Source organism: Megascapheus bottae, chromosome 12 (genome assembly GCF_031878675.1).
Source record: "Megascapheus bottae isolate mThoBot1 chromosome 12, mThoBot2.hap1, whole genome shotgun sequence".
In the NCBI taxonomy this organism is placed as follows: Eukaryota; Metazoa; Chordata; class Mammalia; order Rodentia; family Geomyidae; genus Megascapheus; species Megascapheus bottae.
In genome coordinates, this window is record NC_143520.1 from 5403135 (window position 1) to 5422897 (window position 19763).

The 19763-nt window shown below is 36.3% G+C and overlaps 1 protein-coding gene across 5 annotated transcripts in view; it reads left to right on the forward strand.

Annotated features, from left to right (window-relative positions):
- Positions 1-19763, forward strand: part of Sestd1 (SEC14 and spectrin domain containing 1) — a 102820-nt gene that overhangs the window by 78935 nt on the left and 4122 nt on the right. For all 5 annotated transcript variants that reach the window (XM_090342537.1, XM_090342538.1, XM_090342540.1 and 2 more), the window contains 7 exons: positions 11047-11241; positions 11742-11856; positions 13690-13849; positions 15006-15087; positions 16061-16183; positions 16905-17096; positions 18909-19030. In XM_090342537.1, the coding sequence (XP_090198663.1) occupies positions 11047-11241; positions 11742-11856; positions 13690-13849; positions 15006-15087; positions 16061-16183; positions 16905-17096; positions 18909-19030 (989 nt within the window). The remainder of the gene's footprint in view (positions 1-11046; positions 11242-11741; positions 11857-13689; positions 13850-15005; positions 15088-16060; positions 16184-16904; positions 17097-18908; positions 19031-19763) is intronic.

Consider the following 19763-nt stretch of genomic DNA (forward strand, 5'->3'; position numbering starts at 1 on the left):
GCAGAGTCCCCCCGCTGGTTTCAGACAGAGCCTGTGGGAGCCCAGAGCTGTCACCCAGCTGTGGCACGGACCGGCCAGCTTCATGGAACCAGAAAATCCAGCAGTTTGTGAGTACCTCCATGAAGAACTCATTTCCAATTCTGCTCGAGGAACGGAATTGGGAAGGAATCCCTTCCCCCACCAGCCGACAGGAGGGAGAGCCATCTTGACTGCTGGAAAAGACCCTGCCAAACCAACTGGAGCCTGAGAAGTGATGCTGGCAGCGCCACCACTCAAAAGGGCAAAGGTTTTCCCAGAGGCAGCTTAGCCAGACATCGGCCCCCCTGTGCTAGTGGAAGTTCCTCCTCCTGGTAAACAAAGTCACTGGCAACTCCACTGGCTTTTTTCCTGCCTACTCAAGCAAACTAATCAGAAAAACCGCAAAGCTAAATTGCAGGAGAAAAAGACTTTTTAAAGTGTTTGGATCTCGAATTCAGTGGAGACACAAATTTCCTACCCCGCTCCCCTCCAAAAGAAACAAACTGAAGAATACTCCCCCTTTTTTATTACTACCTTTTTTCATTTGCATTTTTATGTGTTATTTTTTTTTTGCCATTTTACCTCCACCCTTTTTTTTTCTTAATGTTATGATTCTTCTTTTCATTCGCCCCACCCTTTCCTTCTGTCACTGTGGTCATTCCTAGAAACATAGTGACAACACTGGGTACAGACTGGATAAAAATTATATTTTTATTGATACAGTCACCTGATGTTTTAATCTGTTGGTTCTTAACCCTAGTATTTCCTGTTTAAGAACTCAAAATTGTGTGAGTTCTCCCCCCACCTTTTTTCTTGTTTTTCCATTTTTTTGTTTTATTTTATTTTTTAAAATTTTTATCATTAATCTCACCTGTATATACCTTCCTCTTTTATATATATATATATATTATTCTTGTTAATCTTATTTTTATAAGTTTTATCTTATTTTTTTCTAAATTTTGTTGTCAACTCTTTTATCTTTCTGTCACCTTAGGTCAGTTATCCCTACGTTATCCCTTTCCTTCATTATTATATTAATCTTATACTCTTACATTACTCTTTTCTTACCTCCCCTCTTGTCTTTCATACTATTTTCCTATCTCTGATACTCTGTTCATCCTTCAGCTTTTATAATGCATGGATCTACAGTGATGGTTGCTTAGCAATACTGTATATCTAGGTGTTCAATTATAGAATAGGTCCAGAGTGACTTAAATACCATAGAGATTGGGTTGTGGGGTTTTTTTTTGGTCATAAAATGGTGATCGATGCTGGTATTAGGTTTGTCTGTAAGTGCACAAAAAGAAAGAGTGATAATACCAGTCTAAAATTGTGAACATCTATTGTCTGGCCAGCTAAAGAGCTCTAGGTTGGATACATCTTAAAAATTGTAATCTTGTACAGTATTAATCTTGCTCCCATTTTCAAATGGACAGAACAAGAAACTCAAGAAAAATTGCAAATCAAGGAATAGCATCTTCCCCCCCCCCCTATATAAACAGGCAATGGAGCAGTCAATGGCAAAACTAGAGAAGAGTCCTCTAAATGCTACACAAATGCAGTTGATAAACATGATTAATAAAAAGTTTGAAAACATATAGAAAGAGATATGTGAGGAAGCCATATGTGAACGAGATGAAACCATAAAGAAGGTGATACGTGAATATGAGAAAGCCATAAAGAAGGCCATAATAAAGGATTTACGTGAACGTGAGGAAGCTAGCCAAAGAGAAATGGACGAATTCATAGAATCCACAAACAAAAAGCTGACAGAACTCCAACAAATGTCCATTGAGAATAAAGCTGCTGAGCTAACCACTCGAATGGAAATCAAGGAGTCAAGTCCATACATGATCTAAAACAAGAGATGTAAGGCATCAAAAATGACCAATTGGAAGGAAGGGAGATGAAGAACAAAGTAGAAAGTATTGATAGCAGGTTAGACAGTGCAGAAGAGAGAATCTCCGGAGTTAAGATAATCTAGTTGTTACAGAGAAAGAACAGAAAATGAATCAAACCAAATCTAGGAAATATGAGAGAACGTTTCAGGAAGTCTGAGATACAATTAGGAAGCCTAATTTAAAGCTAATTGACATTGAGGAGGGCCTGGAGAAAGAGGTCAATAGTATTGGAAATATGCTTCAGGGAATAATCTCAGAGAACTTCCCAAATATTCAGAAGGGCAGGCCCATCCAGATACCCAGAGCTTTTAGAACCCCAAACAGACCTGACCAGAAAAGGACATTTCACTGCCACATTATAATCCATACAGGATCAATAGAGACCAAAGAAAGAATCCTAAAAGCTGCTAGGGAGAATAGAACAATCGCCTACAAAGGAAAAACCAATCCGAATAACCACAAATTTCTCAGCAGAGACCATGCAAGCAAGAGATTGGAAGGATATATGTCATGCCCTTAAGACAAATAATTACTAACCAAGAATACTGTACCCAGCTAAGCTCTCAATCATAACTGAGGGAACAATAAAAACCGGAAGGTTTTCAAGGAAAAGTTGCATCACTACATAGCAACCAAACCAGCATTACAGAAAGTCTTGTTTTACTCATTGAAAACCAACACAAACGTGGTACTGACAAAGGAATGGCACCTAAAAATCGTACCAGGTAAGTACTGCAAGAACTGTCAAGCCATAGACCCTAATAAAAACTTTTGAAAATGGCAGGAAGTATTAAATATTTTTTCAATCATAACCCTCAATATCAATGGCACAGACTGTGTAGTTGGATCAAAAAGCAAGGTCCATCGTTCTGCTGTCTTCAAGAGACACATCTTGACCCAAAAAACAAACATTTTTTGAAAGTGAGAAGCTAACTGCCCCCATAAACAGGCTGGAGTTGCCATTCTTGTATCAGATAAAATAAACTTCAAACTAAAATTAGTGGGAAAAGACAGAGAAGGTTATTACATATTGATAAAGGGATCTCTCCTCCAGGAGGACATAACCATCCTAAATACCTACACAACTTATCCCAGAGCACCGAACTTCATCAAGCAAACTTTACTTTCAGTAAAACCACACATCGAAACACAGTGATTGTTGGTGAATTTAATACACCATTCTCAACTATGGACAGCTCAACCAGGCAAAACCTCAACAGAGAAACCTCAGAATTTAACAACTGATCTAACCAACTAGATCTAACAGACATCTGCAGATTATTTCATCCAGCAACACCACAATATACATTTTTTTCAGCAGCACATGGAACATTTTTCAAAATAGACCACATATTAGGGTATAAAATAAACCTGTACAGATTTAGAAACACTGAAATCATTCCCTGTATTCTTTCAGACCACAAGGGCATCAGACTGGAAATGAACACCAATCTCCACCAATGAAAATCTTGTAACTTATGGAGATTGAACAACACATTGTTGAATCACCAATTTGTCATCAAGGAGATCAGAACAGAAATTCAACAGTTTATGAAATTTAACAAAAAGGAGCACACAAAATACCAGCTCCTTTGGGACACAGCCAAGGCAGTACTCAGATGAAAATGTATAGCTCTGAGTGCTTACATTAACAAATTGGAAAAATCGCAAATCAACAATTTAATGTCACACCTTAAACTCTTGGAAAAAGAGCAATAAACCAACCCTTATCCCAGTAGAAGGAAGCAAATTATTGAAATCAAAACAGAATTAAATGAATTGGAATCCAAAAGAACTATAGAAAGAATCAACAAAGCAAGGAGTTGGTTCTTTGAAAAAAATTTAACAAAATTGACAGACCCTTAGCAAATCTTACTAAAAAAAGAAGGGAGCTCACCCAAATAAACAAAATCACAGATATAATGGTAATATCATGACAGAAATTACCAAGATCCAGAGCATCATGAGGGAATACTTTTCAAACCTTCATGCCAACAAATTTGAGAATCTAGAAGAAATGGATAAATTTCTAGCCATCATCAATGTACCCACACTGAATCAAGAAGACATAATCCAACTCAGTAGAACTATGTCAAGCACTGAAATAGAACTGGCAATAAGAGACCTCCCATCCAAGAAAAGCCCAGGGCCAGATGGATTCACAGCTGAATTCTATAAGGTCTTCAAAGCAGAGCTCACACCAATACTTCTCAAGCTGTTCAACAAAATTGGAAATGAAGGCACTTTGCCAAACTCACTTCTACAAAGCCACTATAATGCTCATCCCCAAACCAGACAGAGATTCCTCAAAGAAAGAGAACTATAGACCCATTTCTTTGATGAATATTGATGCAAAACTTTTCAACAAAATAATGGCCAACCGTCTTCAGCAACTCATCAAAAAAATTATACACTATGGTCAAACACGATTCATCCCAGGGATACAAAGCTGGTTCAACATACGCAAGTCAGTGTAATTCAACACATCAGCAGGAGCAAGGACAAGAATCACATGATTGTCTCAATAGATGCAGAAAAGGCATTTGACAAGATCCAACACCCCTTTATGCTAGAAGCTCTGGAGAACCTAGGAATCCATGGAACATTCCTCGGTGTAATAAAGGCTGTGTAAGACAAATCCACAGCTAGCATTATACTTAATGAGAAAAAGCTAAAGCCATTTCCTCTAAAATCAGAAACGAGACAAGGATGCCCACTCTTTCTACTTCTCTTTAACATAGTATTAGAATTCCTAGCCAGAGAAATAAGGCAAGAAGTAAGCGTAAAGGGGATCCTTTTTGCTGAGGAAGTGAAACTTTCCCTCTTCACTGATGACATGATTCTGTATTTAAAGAACCCTATAGACTCCACTCCCTACCTACTTGATCTGATTCAAAACTTTGGCAAGGTAGCAGGGTATAAAATTAATCCTCAAAAGTAACTGCCTTCCTCTATGCCAACAATGAGAAGAAAGAGGTAACAATCCTTTTGTAATAGCTTGAAAGAAAATAAAGTACGTAGGAATTAACTAAGAATGTAAAGGACCTTTTTGATGAAAACTTTAAAACCCTGAAAAAGGAAATTAAAGCAGCACTGAGGAAATGGAAAAACTTCACATGCTCCTGGGTTGGAAGAATCAACATTGTGAAAATGGCATCTTGCCAAGGGCTATCTACAAATTCAATGCAATACCCATCAATATCTCAGTGTCATTCTTTAAAGAAATAGAAGAGGCAATCCAAAATCTCACATGTAATAACAAAAGACCCGTATAGCTAAAACAATTCTTAGCAGAAAAAACAGCACAGGAGGAACTTCAATTCCAGACATTAGACTCTATTACAGAGCTATAGTGATCAAAACAGCTTGATACTGGCACAAGTACAGGCCTGAAGACCAAAGGAATAGAACTGAGGACCGAGATATTAACCCAGAGACCTATGGCCACCTAATCTTTGCTAAGGGAACCCAAAAAATAGAATGGAAGAAAGACAGCCTCTTCAACAAGTGGTGCTGGCAGAACTGGTTAAACACATGCAGAAAACAAGTTGGATTCTCTTTGTCACCCTGCACTAGAATTAACTCCAAATGGATCAAAGACCTCGAGGTAAAAACTGACACACTGAAAACTTTACAAGAAGGAATAGGAGATACACTAAGTCTCATTGGCACAGGTTAAAACTTTCTTAATAAGGACCAAGAAACAACAAATCAGAGAAAGCCAGGATAAATGAAATTGCATTAAACTTCAGAGCTTCTGTATGGCAAAGGACATAGCAAATTAACTAGAAAGCCTACAGAGTGGGAGAAGATTTTCACTAACCATAAAACAGACAAAGGCCTCATATCTAAAATCTATCAACAGCTCAAAAAATTGAATCACTTCCAAACTAATCTCCAAAGAAACAACCATCCCATTAAAAGATGGGCCAAAGACTTTAAGAGAGTCTTCTCTGAAGAAGGAATAAGAATGCCCTATAGACATGTGCAGAAATGCTCATCATCTCTGGCCATAATAGAAATACAAATCGAAACAACTTTAAGATTCCACATCACTCAATTTAGAATGGCCATGATCAAGAAACCTAAGGACAATAGATGATGGAGGGTATGTGGCTGGGAGTGATCACTACTACACGTCGGTGGGAATGCAAACTTGTTCAACCACTATAGAAAAGAAGTATGGCAGTCCTCAAAAGACTGAACATAGAGTTCCCCTATGACCCAGCAATTTCACTACTTGGCATTTACCCAGTTGTCCAGAAGCAAGGACAAACTAAATCCGCTAGCATAAAAATGTCCATTACAGCACTATTTACCATAGCATAGATATGGAACCAACCCAGATGTCCCGCCGTTTACGATTGGGTCAACAAGATGAGGTATTTATGCACAATGGAATTCTATGCTGCTGTCAGAAAGAACACCATCTCCCATTTGTAAGGAAATGGAAAGACTTAGAAAAAAATCATATTAAGTGAAGTTAGCCAGACTCAAAGGAATGTAGTCTTAATGGTTTCCCTCATTTGTCATAATCAGTAGAAACCTTGGGCTCTCCTAGCAGAGATTTACAATAGAGCAAAACCTAGGTACCTTAGGCCATGTAGTATGACTCTAAATGAAAGGCCCTCCAGAATGTAGAAACAAAAGCCATATGAGTGACTGTTGTCCTTAATGTACTATGTTATCTGTCATCTCTTTTGCTGTCCCTTGGTTATCTCATATTGGTATAGTATTTTATCTTGTTATCTGATATATTGTATAAATGCGTGTTTGGTTATTTGAAATTGGATAGTGAAGGGAGAAAAAGCATATGAGGGGCGGGGTTGTGGGAGGGAAATGGGGACGAAGACATGAGAAATCGTGTCAGTGTTTGTGAAGTAATGCACCTTCTATCTGGTGAATATAATGTAATCCTTCTATTAATTACTGTAAAAATATATGGAAAAAGTGAAATGCCTAATTGAACATTTATTTTATGAACTTTATGGATTTTAATATGATTCAATCCAATATAGGTTCTAGCTCTGATTAAAAAAATAGTTATACTGAATAATATAGGTATTTAATGTATATACTGTTTCTGAAATTATAATCTCTTAATTTTGTTGCTACCTGTTTTGTTTCATTTTGTTTGCTTGTCCTGGGGTTTGAACTGTGGATCTTGATGCTGTCCTTGAGCTTCTTTTGCTGAAGCCAAGCTCTCCCACTTGAACCACTGTGCCACTTCTTGCTTCTTTTAGTTCATTTGGAGATAAGGAGAGAGTTTCCTGCCCTTTCTGGCAGTGTCCTCAGATCTCACCTCCTGAGTAGCCACGATTACTGGTATGATCCACCTTGTGCCTAGCATGTTGCTACTTTTAAAATAATACAATGCTGTTAATTTTTTTTAGCCAAGATTGTGTTTTATTTTAAATTAGTGGATTGTTCTGGAGCATGTTACCACAGTGTAATTTAGTATAATTTAATTCTATAATTTGCTCCTTTATGTAGTATTTGAAAACAATATTTGCTGTGGAATACTCTTGACTTCATCAAAGAAATTAGGTATGCAAGTTTTTCAAAAGTTTATTTAATGAGGATACATAACACATAAGAATGCTAAGGAAAAGATTTTTATGTATTTCATTATAAAATAGACCAAGAAAATCTGAGACCTTAAAACCAGCTCAAGCTGAAAAGCATATAAGACTTCAATTTGCCAGCAAAATGCGTGACTACAGGCATGAGTCAGTGATTGGATCAGCCTTGAGCAAGAAACTTGAGCAAAAGCACAAGAACCTGAGTTTAAAACTTGGTATTGGCATAAAAAAAAAAAAGAACCAAGCACTAATATCTCATGCCTGTTATTCTTGTATGTTAGGAGGCTGGGATCTTAGGAGAGTAGTTCAAAGCCAGCCTGAGCAGGAAAATTCATGAGACTCTTACTCTCTAATTTACTACCCAAAACCCAGAAGAGCTGTGGTTCAAGTGGTAGAATGCTAACCTTGAGCTCATGGACCGTTCTCAGGCCCTGAATAAAGAGAAACTCATTAAGAAAAATATTGCGTGGATACAAATTTATACAAAAAAATGGAAGAATATATTACATAAAGATGTAATCATAAGTTAAATACTGTGTTATACTCTAAATACTTAAAAACATATATACATAGTGTAGATATACCCATGGACATGTCCTACCCCAAAGAAAAGCAGCACTGATGACTGATGGCTTATTATGGATTTTATTTCCTTAAAGCATATGTGGAATGTGGAATTTGTTGCAAAGTTGGGAGCTGATACCAATTGAATGGGAAAATGAGTAGAATAGGATTATAGTTATTGAAGCTGGATCAGACAAGTGATGTGACTCTATTGTTCTTCCACTGGTTAATAGGTTTGATGTTGTCCATTCTGGAATAAGGTTTAAAAAGAGAATTACACGGCTTTAACCAACAGGTGGCACTGCGTCGTCACTTTGAGAATAGATTGATATTGGAGGAGTGCTTTTTGCCTATGACGTTTAAGATAATCTAGTATTCATTTAAAATTTCTTTTGTTTCTTTGCAGATGAAATTAAACAGTTTAAAGATTTCACTGGAATTTGTGTCATGTGTAGTGATAATGACAAATTTCTAGTATTGGTTGTTGATTAGCGATAAAATTTGGAAAATTTTAGCATATCATTTTATATCACATTATTATATCGAGTGTTGTTTTAGATTCCATATACAGAAATACCACTAAAACTCAAATTGTTCTGTTATTTAGTACTAATATAGAGAAAATGGAAATACTACTGAGAGGTCGTTCTTTTTTTTTTTTCCAGTCCTGGGCTTGAACTCAGGGCCTGAGCACTGAGCACTTGTGCTTTCTCAGAAATACTTTAGTTCACAGTAGGTATGGTGTGCACACCTAGATCCCAGCACTTGAGAGACTTTGAAGTAGATTTTTGAGTTCAAGGCAAGTTTAGGCTTCATAGTGAGAAAGACCTGTATCAAGTCCTATTTCCTCAATAAAGAAAAAAGTAATAAGGATAATTAGGTCTAAGTCCAGTGACAAATTAAATTTTGTCTTTTGGGTGGAGTGAGTGTGTGAGAAGAAAGCAGGTAACAAGGATGGATAAAAGCATAAGTCTCTGAAGTCACTTCATCATTCAATAGGGGCCTGTCATCCCACAGTGCTGACTTCCTCCAAAGAGGAAGTGCCTTATACAAAGTAACAAAACCACCTTCCACATTGATTCCTTTGTTTACCCAACTCAGCAATGCTGTTTTCCTTCTACATTAGTATTCTTGTCTCATGGGTTTCAGCAGTTGTGCATTGCCCCTGCCTTTGTAGTGTTAGTCATTCCACTGTCAGCATTGATCGTCAACATTCAAGCACATTTCCTACATAACCATCTTAACCCAAACCTCAAGTCTTGGTGCTTACTTTTATTTTGCTGTTAATTCTTTTTTTGTACATACCAATGTGCATAAAAGACATAGCAGGGATTGGCCATAGTGAATTGGAATTCAGCCTATTCATTCATTTTCCCTTATTTTCTAGGAAGAAATATTTTGGTTACATATATGTGAACCTGGTCCTTTCTTCCCCTATCCCAGAGAACTACTTATTTCTTTATGACAACTTTCAGCATTAATACCAGTTTCTTGAGTCCCGGTCTTAATGTCTTTGAGACAAACTCATGTTTACATTATCTTTACAATCATGGTCAGGTTGCAAGAGACTATTCATATCTTAATGACTTTAAACCAGGAAAAACATATCATCCACAGTAGTGTTCCTTAAATCTTAGCGAATGTAATGAGAAGACAAGGGGTTCTGTTTTCTTCCCAGCAAATGAAAAAGTAATTTTGATGCATGTGTGGAACTATCACATGTAGCCCATTAATATGTATAATTACTATTCATTAATAATTATGACTTCTTTTAAAAAATAAGATATTTGGCTGCAAGTGAGGAGATAAAAAGAGTTGGAAGTTTAAAGAGCGAAAGATCATAACTAAGTAGGAAAGTGGCTAGAATAGAGAAACTTAAAAGGATTTCCAAAGGATTGATATTATTTAGTTATAATCTATGTGCATACAGGTACGTGTTACTTAACAATGGTGAAATACTTACAGAAATATGTTTTAAAACAAATCTGCTGATATAATCATCACAGAGTTCAGAGTACATTTAGCATGCATGAAGGTGGCTCTCATTTCACTACAATGTGCAATCTGTATATGTGGTCTTTTGTTGGTCATTGCTATGCAGCGTGGGACTACAATAGAAGGAAAGAACGGCAGAGCATGGCCTGGACTGTATGCTATGAGATGAATATAACCTTTGATCAAAGATGGAAGTGAGAACAGATACTGGCAAGTGCTAGATGGTAAAACATAATGAGTTCAGCAGATCAGTGGGACCTGTAGGAATATAGGTATGTGCTTGATCTAGAAGAGGAGATTTGTAGTTACTACCTAGAGGTCAGAAAATAGTGTTTGTGAAATTTAGGATTTTAGAAATTTGTAGTGGTATAAGATCAGTTTCTATGGCTAGTAGAGTAGGTTGCTGAGATGATAGGACAAGATGGTTGAAGGGAGGGAAGGAGTCAAGGAACTGAATCTGGATTGATGTCAATGTTGTAGAGGTATCACTACAAAGGCTGACCTGGAAAGGAAGTGGTCAGGGCCTTCGCCATATTCCTCTGGATGAGGGTATGCAACGGGAAAACTGGAGGGATAAACTTGTCAGCCTGCACTTCAAAGGTGATCTGGTATCTTGAAAGCAGAGAGAGAAGAAATAATCTTTTGAGGCAATACTGAGGAACAAGTTGACCTCTAGGATTGAGGTATGGTTAGTGCCAAAAATAATAGTAGTTGGTTCAAAAGAGCTGCAGGTCTGTGTTTTCAGTGAGTGGACAGGTTTCACTCAGAACTATTTCAAAGCCAGAGTAATATACAGGAGATTTTGGTATTGGCAGTGAGTTCCAGAGATGACAGTGGAAGGACTGGGTTGTAGGAAACTTTTCATCATTAATTTAAATAATTTTGCCTTAGAAAAGCATTTATTTAAGATCCTTGGCTTCTCTGGTTTATCAACTCCATCCTTCAGGAACCAATCTGATCTTTACTTCGCCATATCGCCATTGCAGGAATGGTTCGCAGTGTATGTGGAGCTAAACCAACAAATTGCAGCACTCTTGAATGCGGGGGATGAGGAAGATCTTGTGGAACTCAAGTCTTTGCAGCAACAACTTAGTGATGTTTGCTACCGGCAGGCCAGTCAGCTGGAATTCAGACAAAATCTCTTACAAGCAGCTCTTGAATTTCATGGTGTTGCCCAAGATGTAAGTGTTCTATTTGCTTTTCTTTAGTTCAGATGATCTGAACAGTCTTTATATGGTTTTTGCAGGATTGCATGCCTCTTAATTACTTTTCTCCAACAATAATTTGCTGGTGGGTATAATGAGATAAAATTCTTTAAGAAATTATTTTAAGTCATTCTGCATGCAGCTAAATCTTTTAATGTCTATCTAGAATGTTTTAAGCTAATAGATACATTTTTTTTCTGACTGTTTCTAAGTGCATATGCTTTGTAACAAAGATGGAAATGGAGGCATCGATAATTTTTTGCATTCTGTGACCTGGATATACTTACTTGTCTTCATCGTGCATGCATCTCTGTGCTCCATCTTCCATCTTCCAGATAACATGTGTTCTTGTCTTTTAATAACATAGTCGTTTCAAGGGTAACTGTGATGATCTCATTAGATAAACCTCATTAATCATTGAACACTTTAGATGCTGATGATATCAGGGTTATCTCTTTGGTGTCCCTCTGCTTTAGTTGTCTCAGCAGTTGGATGGCTTATTAGGGATGTTGTGCGTAGATGTAGCACCAGCTGATGGAGCATCGATTCAGCAAACTTTAAAACTACTTGAAGAGAAGCTGAAAAGTGTTGGTAAGCAGAATTTTAAAATGCTGAAACGTAAAAGTTCTTTTAAAAAATATCATTACTATGGTTAGACAATTAACTTATACTGAACTAATTATTTGCAAACAACACAGGAATAAATAGCATAAAACGGTTTCCTTCCCTCAGGGGAGTATAATATGTGCTAAAATTTTTATTTTGCATGGTGATTAGTCACTTCTCCCTTCATTGGGCCTTTGGCCTTAATTGTTTATTCAGCCATGCCTATAGGTGCTGTGTCTTGCATACACTAGGATACACAGTTATTTCTAGTGCATGCATAAACTGTAAGTAGTTGTGCGGTGTTCTGTGGTGAACCCTGTATGCCCAAACTGTGTTTTATGCCATGCTTTTTTTTTCTTTTTTGGCTGTTGCTACATGCTAACCTTGTGCTGGAAAAAAAAAATAGTTGGCTTGGTTCTGTGCATTTGTTTCTCCATACTGGGAATGTTTTCCAGGGTTATATATTCTCCAAGGGAGGTATAGTCCAGTTCATTAAGTTAATTCTGTCAGTTGGCCTCAATACTTTTTAGATGTTTCTACAATAGGAATAGTAGTAGGAACTTCCTTACATGGGACTATGAAAATCGAAAGGAAGTATCTGTTGATGCCAGAAGAGGACAGAAGACACTGTAACTTAAGGCAGAGAATTTTGGGAAAATGATGACATGTAGATGAACCAGATTAATTAATTATGGAAAATAACTTCAAGGAATTGATTTTAAAAACTTTATAATGGCATTTTACTTACTAATTAAGCCTTTGTTAATCAAATATATGCAAAATACATGTTTAGTATGCCAAATAAAATTTACTCTTAAATTTATTGAAAAATGTTAAAAGTTTCTTGAACCACACTTTTCCCTAAAAAGATAATTTTTCTATACATATCTAATTTGGAATGTTAAAAACACGTTCAGGCCAGGAATTTGGCCTAGTGGTAGAGTGCTTGCCTAGCATGCCTGAAGACCCAGGTTCCATTCCTCAGTACTACATTCATAGAAAAAACCTGAAGTGGTGCTGTGGCTCAAGTGGTAGAACTCTAACCTTGAGAAAGACAGTGCTCAGACCCTGAGTTCAGAAGCCCCAGGACTGGCTTTAAAAAAATGTTCAAATGGTGTTTTCTATAATTATTGTAAGCTGGACTGACCTTTGTAACTAACAGTGTTCAGTCTTTTTACTTTAGAGTGCTTTGTAACCTTGTAAATTTCATTCATTTGAGAAAATAATAGTTGCATCTTTATCTATGAAGTTGGAACATGTAAAACAGGAAGGGAAATTCTCTTGTTTTCTTCTTGCTTTCAGTTTTTTTTGTTGTTGTTTGTTTTTGTTTTTTTGGTCAGTTGTGGAACTTGACCTCTGGGCCTGGACCCTGTCCCTGGAGCTCCTCAGATCAAGGCTACCACCCTGTTCCTTGAGCCACTGCCACTTCCAGTTTTCTGATGATTAACTGGAGATGAGTCTCATGGACTGCTTAACTTTTTAGTGCCTCAGCCTCCTGGGTAACTAGGATTACAGGCATGAGCCACTGCTCCCCGCTCTTGCTTTCAGTTTTTAAAAGTAGTTATTTTCTATGGAGATTATATTCTCTTATGAGAGAATTTGGGAGGAGAGAGTGCTGCACATAAGGCTCATTTAAAAGAGTTTTATTACTTGAGATATTCAAAGACTCCAAGCCAACATCGGTTATTGTAGGAAGCTATTAAACTTTATAGATTATTTAGAATCCAAGGTCACTGTCTACTGAGAGGACTTAAATTTGAGAAAGGGAAAACAGTTTGGTTGTTTAAAAGATTAACTCAAGTTAAACTCTTCTTTTAGATGTAGGATTACAAGGTTTACGTGAAAAAGGTCAAGGTCTCCTGGACCAGCTCTCCAATCAGGCATCCTGGGCCTATGGAAAGGATGTAACTATTGAAAATAAAGAAAATGTGGACCACATACAAGGAGTGATGGAAGATATGCAGCTTAGGAAACAAAGGCAAAGTTTGTCTATTAATGTTAAATTTACCAAGATAACAGGATATTAAAATGAAAGTTAAATTATTCACATGCAAACTAAAAGTTCTTACCTATTATAGGCATATAGTAGGTTCAATGAAAAATGTAATTATATGTAATTATAATACCCTATTAGACAATTTATTAGCTAGCAAGTGTCTTTTCTCCTTTTACTTGATAGTAAAGATTTCAGTTTTACTCAGCTATTTCAAATTTTGTACTATGTGACTCTGCTTTACCATAAGAAAAAAACTTCTTTCAAGAAATGTGATTTTTTATTTTCATTTGGTTTGACATTTTTGCTGAATTTCATGTATATTGATACATTTTTCATCTTGTGTCTTGGAAAATGTCATATATCCATGGAGCTCATGTTTGCTATAGAAGGATTAGCTATTGAGTTAATGAGTTATCCCATCATTTAGTATAGAACTGGGTATTTGAGGATTTCTTTAGTAACTCAGTTTGCCAATGCAACTTAATGAGTTATCATATCATTTAGTACAGAACTGGGAATTTGAGGATTTCTTTTGTAACTTAGTTTGCCAATGCAACTTGAAAGCGCTACAAAGGAAAAAATTAAAATTACATAAGAAAAAAATATGTATAAAATCCAGCAGAATCTGCCATCACCTAAAGATCAGTGGAATTTTTTTTTCTCCTTAGCCATGCAGGTAGAGGTATTTATTTTAATTCAAAATTAAATATTGTGTCAGATAACATAATTTGATGGAAACTGATCATTTAAACATTTCCTTAGGACGTTATCCTCTCAGCTAGCATTTGAAGAACTTTATATTTTTGTTTGCAGCTTATTTAATGCAGATTAGTAGTGGAGATTTCTTGGGGAGGGGTTAGTGTACTGTTGCGTTTACGCTTTGCTTCAATATTTTGCAGAGTCCATGCAATCCTCAGGAGGTTTGTCATTCAGTAACATTCAGGTATTTTGAGGTTTTAATGTAACATAGATATAGTTTAAATGTCCTTTAAATTTTTACAAGTCCATACAAAATAGATGCAGTCTTAATAGTGTAGGACTAAGAACCTAGTATACTGTAAAACGTGTGTCAGATGATAATAAGTAGATCATCATCAAAACCCAGATGATAAGCTAAATTTATTTTTGGGTCTGTTAGATGTGAAGACATGGTAGATGTGCGAAGGTTAAAGATGCTTCAAATGGTGCAGTTGTTTAAATGTGAAGAAGACGCTGCCCAGGTAACTTCTTCATATGATTACGTTTCCATAGGTGACTGTAGTTATCTTAAGATAAGTTATAGTGTATTTCTCATGATTCTAAGAAAGTTTATTCTGTTAGATTTTAGTTTGTCTTATGAAGAATGAAACTGAGCATTTCCAGTTAATTTACTGATCTCATTTGACTTATTCTGTCAGTGAAATTCATTGAATAGAGATTGGGGGTGTTTATTGCTTACTATTGTTGACTAGAATGTTAGTAACACCCCAGAATACAGGCTGCTCTCTACTCACAAGAGAACTTTAAGTACCATATAAGCAATTTGTTGTTATTGTATTAATATCAGAGCTTCATGTAGAGGTAATTTATACTTTCAATAGTAGCACAAACCAGAGAGCGCAGTGGCTCACGCTTGTAATCCTAGCTACTCAGGAGGCTGAGATTTGAGGATCAAGGTTCAAGGCCAGCCCGGGCACAAAAAGACCTGAGACTCTTATCTGCAGTTAACCTCCAGAAAATGGGAAGTGGGGCTTGACTCAAGGGTGGGATGGTAGCTGAAGAGCTCAGGAACACCGCCCAGGCTGAGTTAAAGCCCCATGACCCACCAAAAAGAAAAAAAAAACAATGTTTTTAGATCATAAAATTGAGGAGAGAATTCATATAGTGCCACAATGATTGAAATAACTATTATGATGGATATGGTGGCATGCACCTGTAACCCCAGCTGCTCAGGAGATAAGAGGACTGAGGTTCAAGGGCAAAAGTATGGGACCCTATTTGAAAAACAAAAAGAAAAAGAATTAGTTAGGACTGTCTTAAGTGGGAGGATCCTTGCCCAACTAGGGTTAAACTCTAAGCTTAATCTCCACTACTACACACTAATCCCTAAACAGAACTTAAGTTATATTGAATGGATTGATCAATTATGATTTATATAAATATTTTACTATAATGAGAGTTACAACTTCACTGTCCATTGTATATATCATTTAGGCAGTAGAATGGCTAACTGAACTTCTAGATGCGCTGCTTAAGACCCACATCAGATTGGGAGATGATGCTCAAGAAACAAAAGTTTTACTGGAAAAGCATAGAAAATTTGTTGATGTTGCACAGGTACAGAACTGGTTATCTTCCTTTCCTACAAGCTCAGTGTTTGAATCGCTTTCTGCATGATTATTTTGTAACGTAACTCCCCAAGTCAGAGAAGGTTAGTTTTGATATTCCTGATCTGAGAAGTAATAAATGTCAGCTAGTGCATCAAAACTTGCAAGCATAAACTTGAAAAGGTTGGCTTTCTCAAATGCAGGTTTGCTCTTTCAGGTATAAATGCCTTAACTGTTCATTCACAGAAATTAATATGAAAAAATACGTTCTTATCAGTAAATTAGAAGCCCGCTTCGTGCATCTCACTTCTCACTACTGTTAGAATGATAGTAAAGAATTGTTTTATGGCCATCCATAGCTTAAACTCTTCTTCTTCAAAAAAATGTACTTACATTGTAGCAGTTTATAATTTCCTGTATAATTTCACTCACTTGGTTTGGTAATAAGTGAGCTCAGATTCTTTTTGGCTAGTGGAATTTGGCAGACTTGTATAGGGCGAACAGAAGGAGGGGAAGATACTACAAAAGAAAAATATTTTGAACAAATGTAAACATATAGCTTCCACTTCTTTATTTATGCATGCAGATCACTTATAATTATAAGTATCCTTGTATTCATTCTGCAATGATTTCTGTGTTGTCATGTAATTGCAACCATGGTTCTCTCACGCTTTTCCTCTCCTCTAAGGGATTCTTTTGCTCTAATTTCCTGTTTACCTTTTCCTTTTTAGAGTACGTATGACTATGGTAGACAGTTGCTGCAGGCCACAGTTGTGTTGTGCCAGTCATTGCGCTGCACTTCCAGGTCCTCTGGGGATACACTTCCTCGCCTGAACAGAGTATGGAAACAGTTTACATTAGCATCTGAAGAGAGAGTGCATAGGTTGGAAATGGCTATTGCTTTTCACTCAAATGTTGAAAAGGTTTGCTTTTTTCAATTGTAGTCTTACTAGTTATTCATTGCAAATGTTTGAAGTGTGCTAATTCTAGTAATGTAATTATATGATTAATTTATTTGTTAAAGCTTACATTAGTTCTGCTGAGTGGTTTAGGTAAACTAAAAGGTATCAAATTAAATTTCCACTCCTCACTGCTATATTACTATGGTTAGGTCCCACAGTACTCTCTGTCTGATGGTTGAACTTTGTTATATAGATAATTTTGTGTTGTTCTCCTGTGGTGAAAGTTTACCTACAAGGGATTTTAAGTACATGTCTGATGATATAGAAAACCTAAGGGACAGACTTGCCTATTAACTAGAACAACAAGAATTAAGTAGATTCTGTTACAAAGCATATTTAGTTTCTCACCTGAGCATTCAACTTTGTCACCCAGTGTTTTGTTTTAAATGGGTCCAGTGAAGCCAAGTATGGTTGTGCACAGTAAATTCAGCATTCTAATAATTCTAATAATGAAAGAATATACAATAAGACAAGATGTCTTGACTTGTTTACTGTTTCCATGGAAAATTATTATTATCATGAAGTGTACTATGCATAGAAAAGTATATAGACCTTACATGTTCTTCTTGATGAATGCTTACAAAATAAACCTGCCCACATCATCAGTACACTGTTAGAAACATTACCATAAACCTAGGGGCCACTATATCCTCTTTTGTTCACAATACATTTCTTCCATCATTGGATTGATTTCTAACAGCACTTAAAACTTTTTAAGAATAAACATTAAAATCTATTTCCTGAACACATTTGAAAGTCTTGAGCTCTTTAGAAGACTAAGAATAAATATAGCTAAACAGTTTTTAACTGGACGCATTGGCTCATGTCTGTAATCCTAGCTACTCCAGAGGCTTAAATCTGAGGATCTCTGTTCAAAGCCAGCCCAAGCACTAAAGTACGTGAGACTCTTATCTCCAATTAATCACTAGAAAATGGAAAGTGGGGCTGTGGCTCAGGGGTAGGGAGATAGCCTTGAGCTGAAGAGCTCAGGGACAGTGCCCAGGTCCAGAGTTCAAGCCCTGTAACCCACAAAAAAAATAAAAAAAGAGTCTTTAACAGAAATTCAAATTTTATCTTCTAGCTGGCCTTTACATTGCTTATAATAAACTTGATTTACTATCATTTTACTCTGCAAAACTTTGTAGAGCCTTTTGTTTTCAGATAGCATTCTTCTTTTGATCTTTCTTTTTTATACCACCAAACATAAGTATAACCATAGCTTTAAGCAAATTGTATAATAATTGAGAAATTGCTAAATTAAATTTTAACATTTTAAATAGAATAGAGTATCCCCAGAGATAATAAATATTCCTGTATTTGAATTATACCCAGTTAAGTCAGCAGATCTGACTTAGATCAGATTAGAGTATCTATTTAGATCTTCACATCAATTTGTCTGTGTTCTATGTGCTATTTTTAATTTATTTTCTTTTTAGGTCTCTATATTCCTTAAAAGCACAGTTTGTATTTCATCTCAAGCCAGCAAATGAACATGCAAAGGAGTGTTACCTAATGAGTTAGAGAGTATTTCTTAAGTCTAAGTTGAACTTATTTTCCAAATTGTACTCTATTAAATTATTTCTTTTGGAAATAATTCTAGACTTTTTTTGTTCTCTGATTTTTATTGTTAGTAGGGATTGCTCCATTTTGTTATCAGAATTTCTTGAGTAAGCTTTATGAGAATCTTATACAGTGATAGATATGTAGATGCCAAGAATACATATATGAACATGGTTCCCTTTATCTTTTGACTTGTCCATTCATTTGTTGCAGATTTTGCAAGACTGTCCAGAAGAACCTGAAGCTGTTAATGATGAAGAGCAGTTTGATGAAATTGAGGCAGTTGGAAAATCACTTTTGGATAGATTAACTGTTCCTGTCGTTTATCCTGATGGGTACAGTGCATGTTCTACAATTTTATCTTCTTACTGTTGAGGTCATAAAATGAAATTGTTAGGAATCTATTCTTATTATCTATTTTATAAACTATTTGTTTGGCAGTATTAGGGTTTGAATTGAAGGCTTCATGCTTGAGGCTCTGCTGGGAACATACCTGGACCATGATCCATCAATTTCAAGCCCTACCATTGCTGAAATGACAAGTATGTGCCATCATGTCCAGATTCCCTGTATTGTAGACTTTTGTACTTGGGCTGGCCCAGAGCTACAATCCTCCTAATCTCAGCCTCACAAGTATCTAGTGTTTATGTATATGAGCCACTAGTGCCCAGCTTTGCAAATCTGTTCTTTAAAAAGCCAAATATATTGACTCTGGTTCACACCTTCAATTCCTAAAATAATTTGCCTTAAATGGAAAAGAATCCAAACTCATCAGTAATAAATGTTGCTTGATGACACTCATTTTGTTGCTTCTTGACAAAGGACAGTCATTGATTAGCTTGAAACATTTTTTTTTTTTGATCCTTGACTGTGATGTTAAGAAGAGAGTGGGACTTGAGGCTTCATTCAGGGATACAAGGAAAGGTACTATCCGAATCATGATCTTACAATATATACCAATGACAAATGCCTTTGTACTTCACCCTAATTACTTTTGACTAAGTAGTACCACACCAGCATGATTATTTCTGAGGCTCAGAAACTGAGCCTCAGAAAGATTAAGTAAGA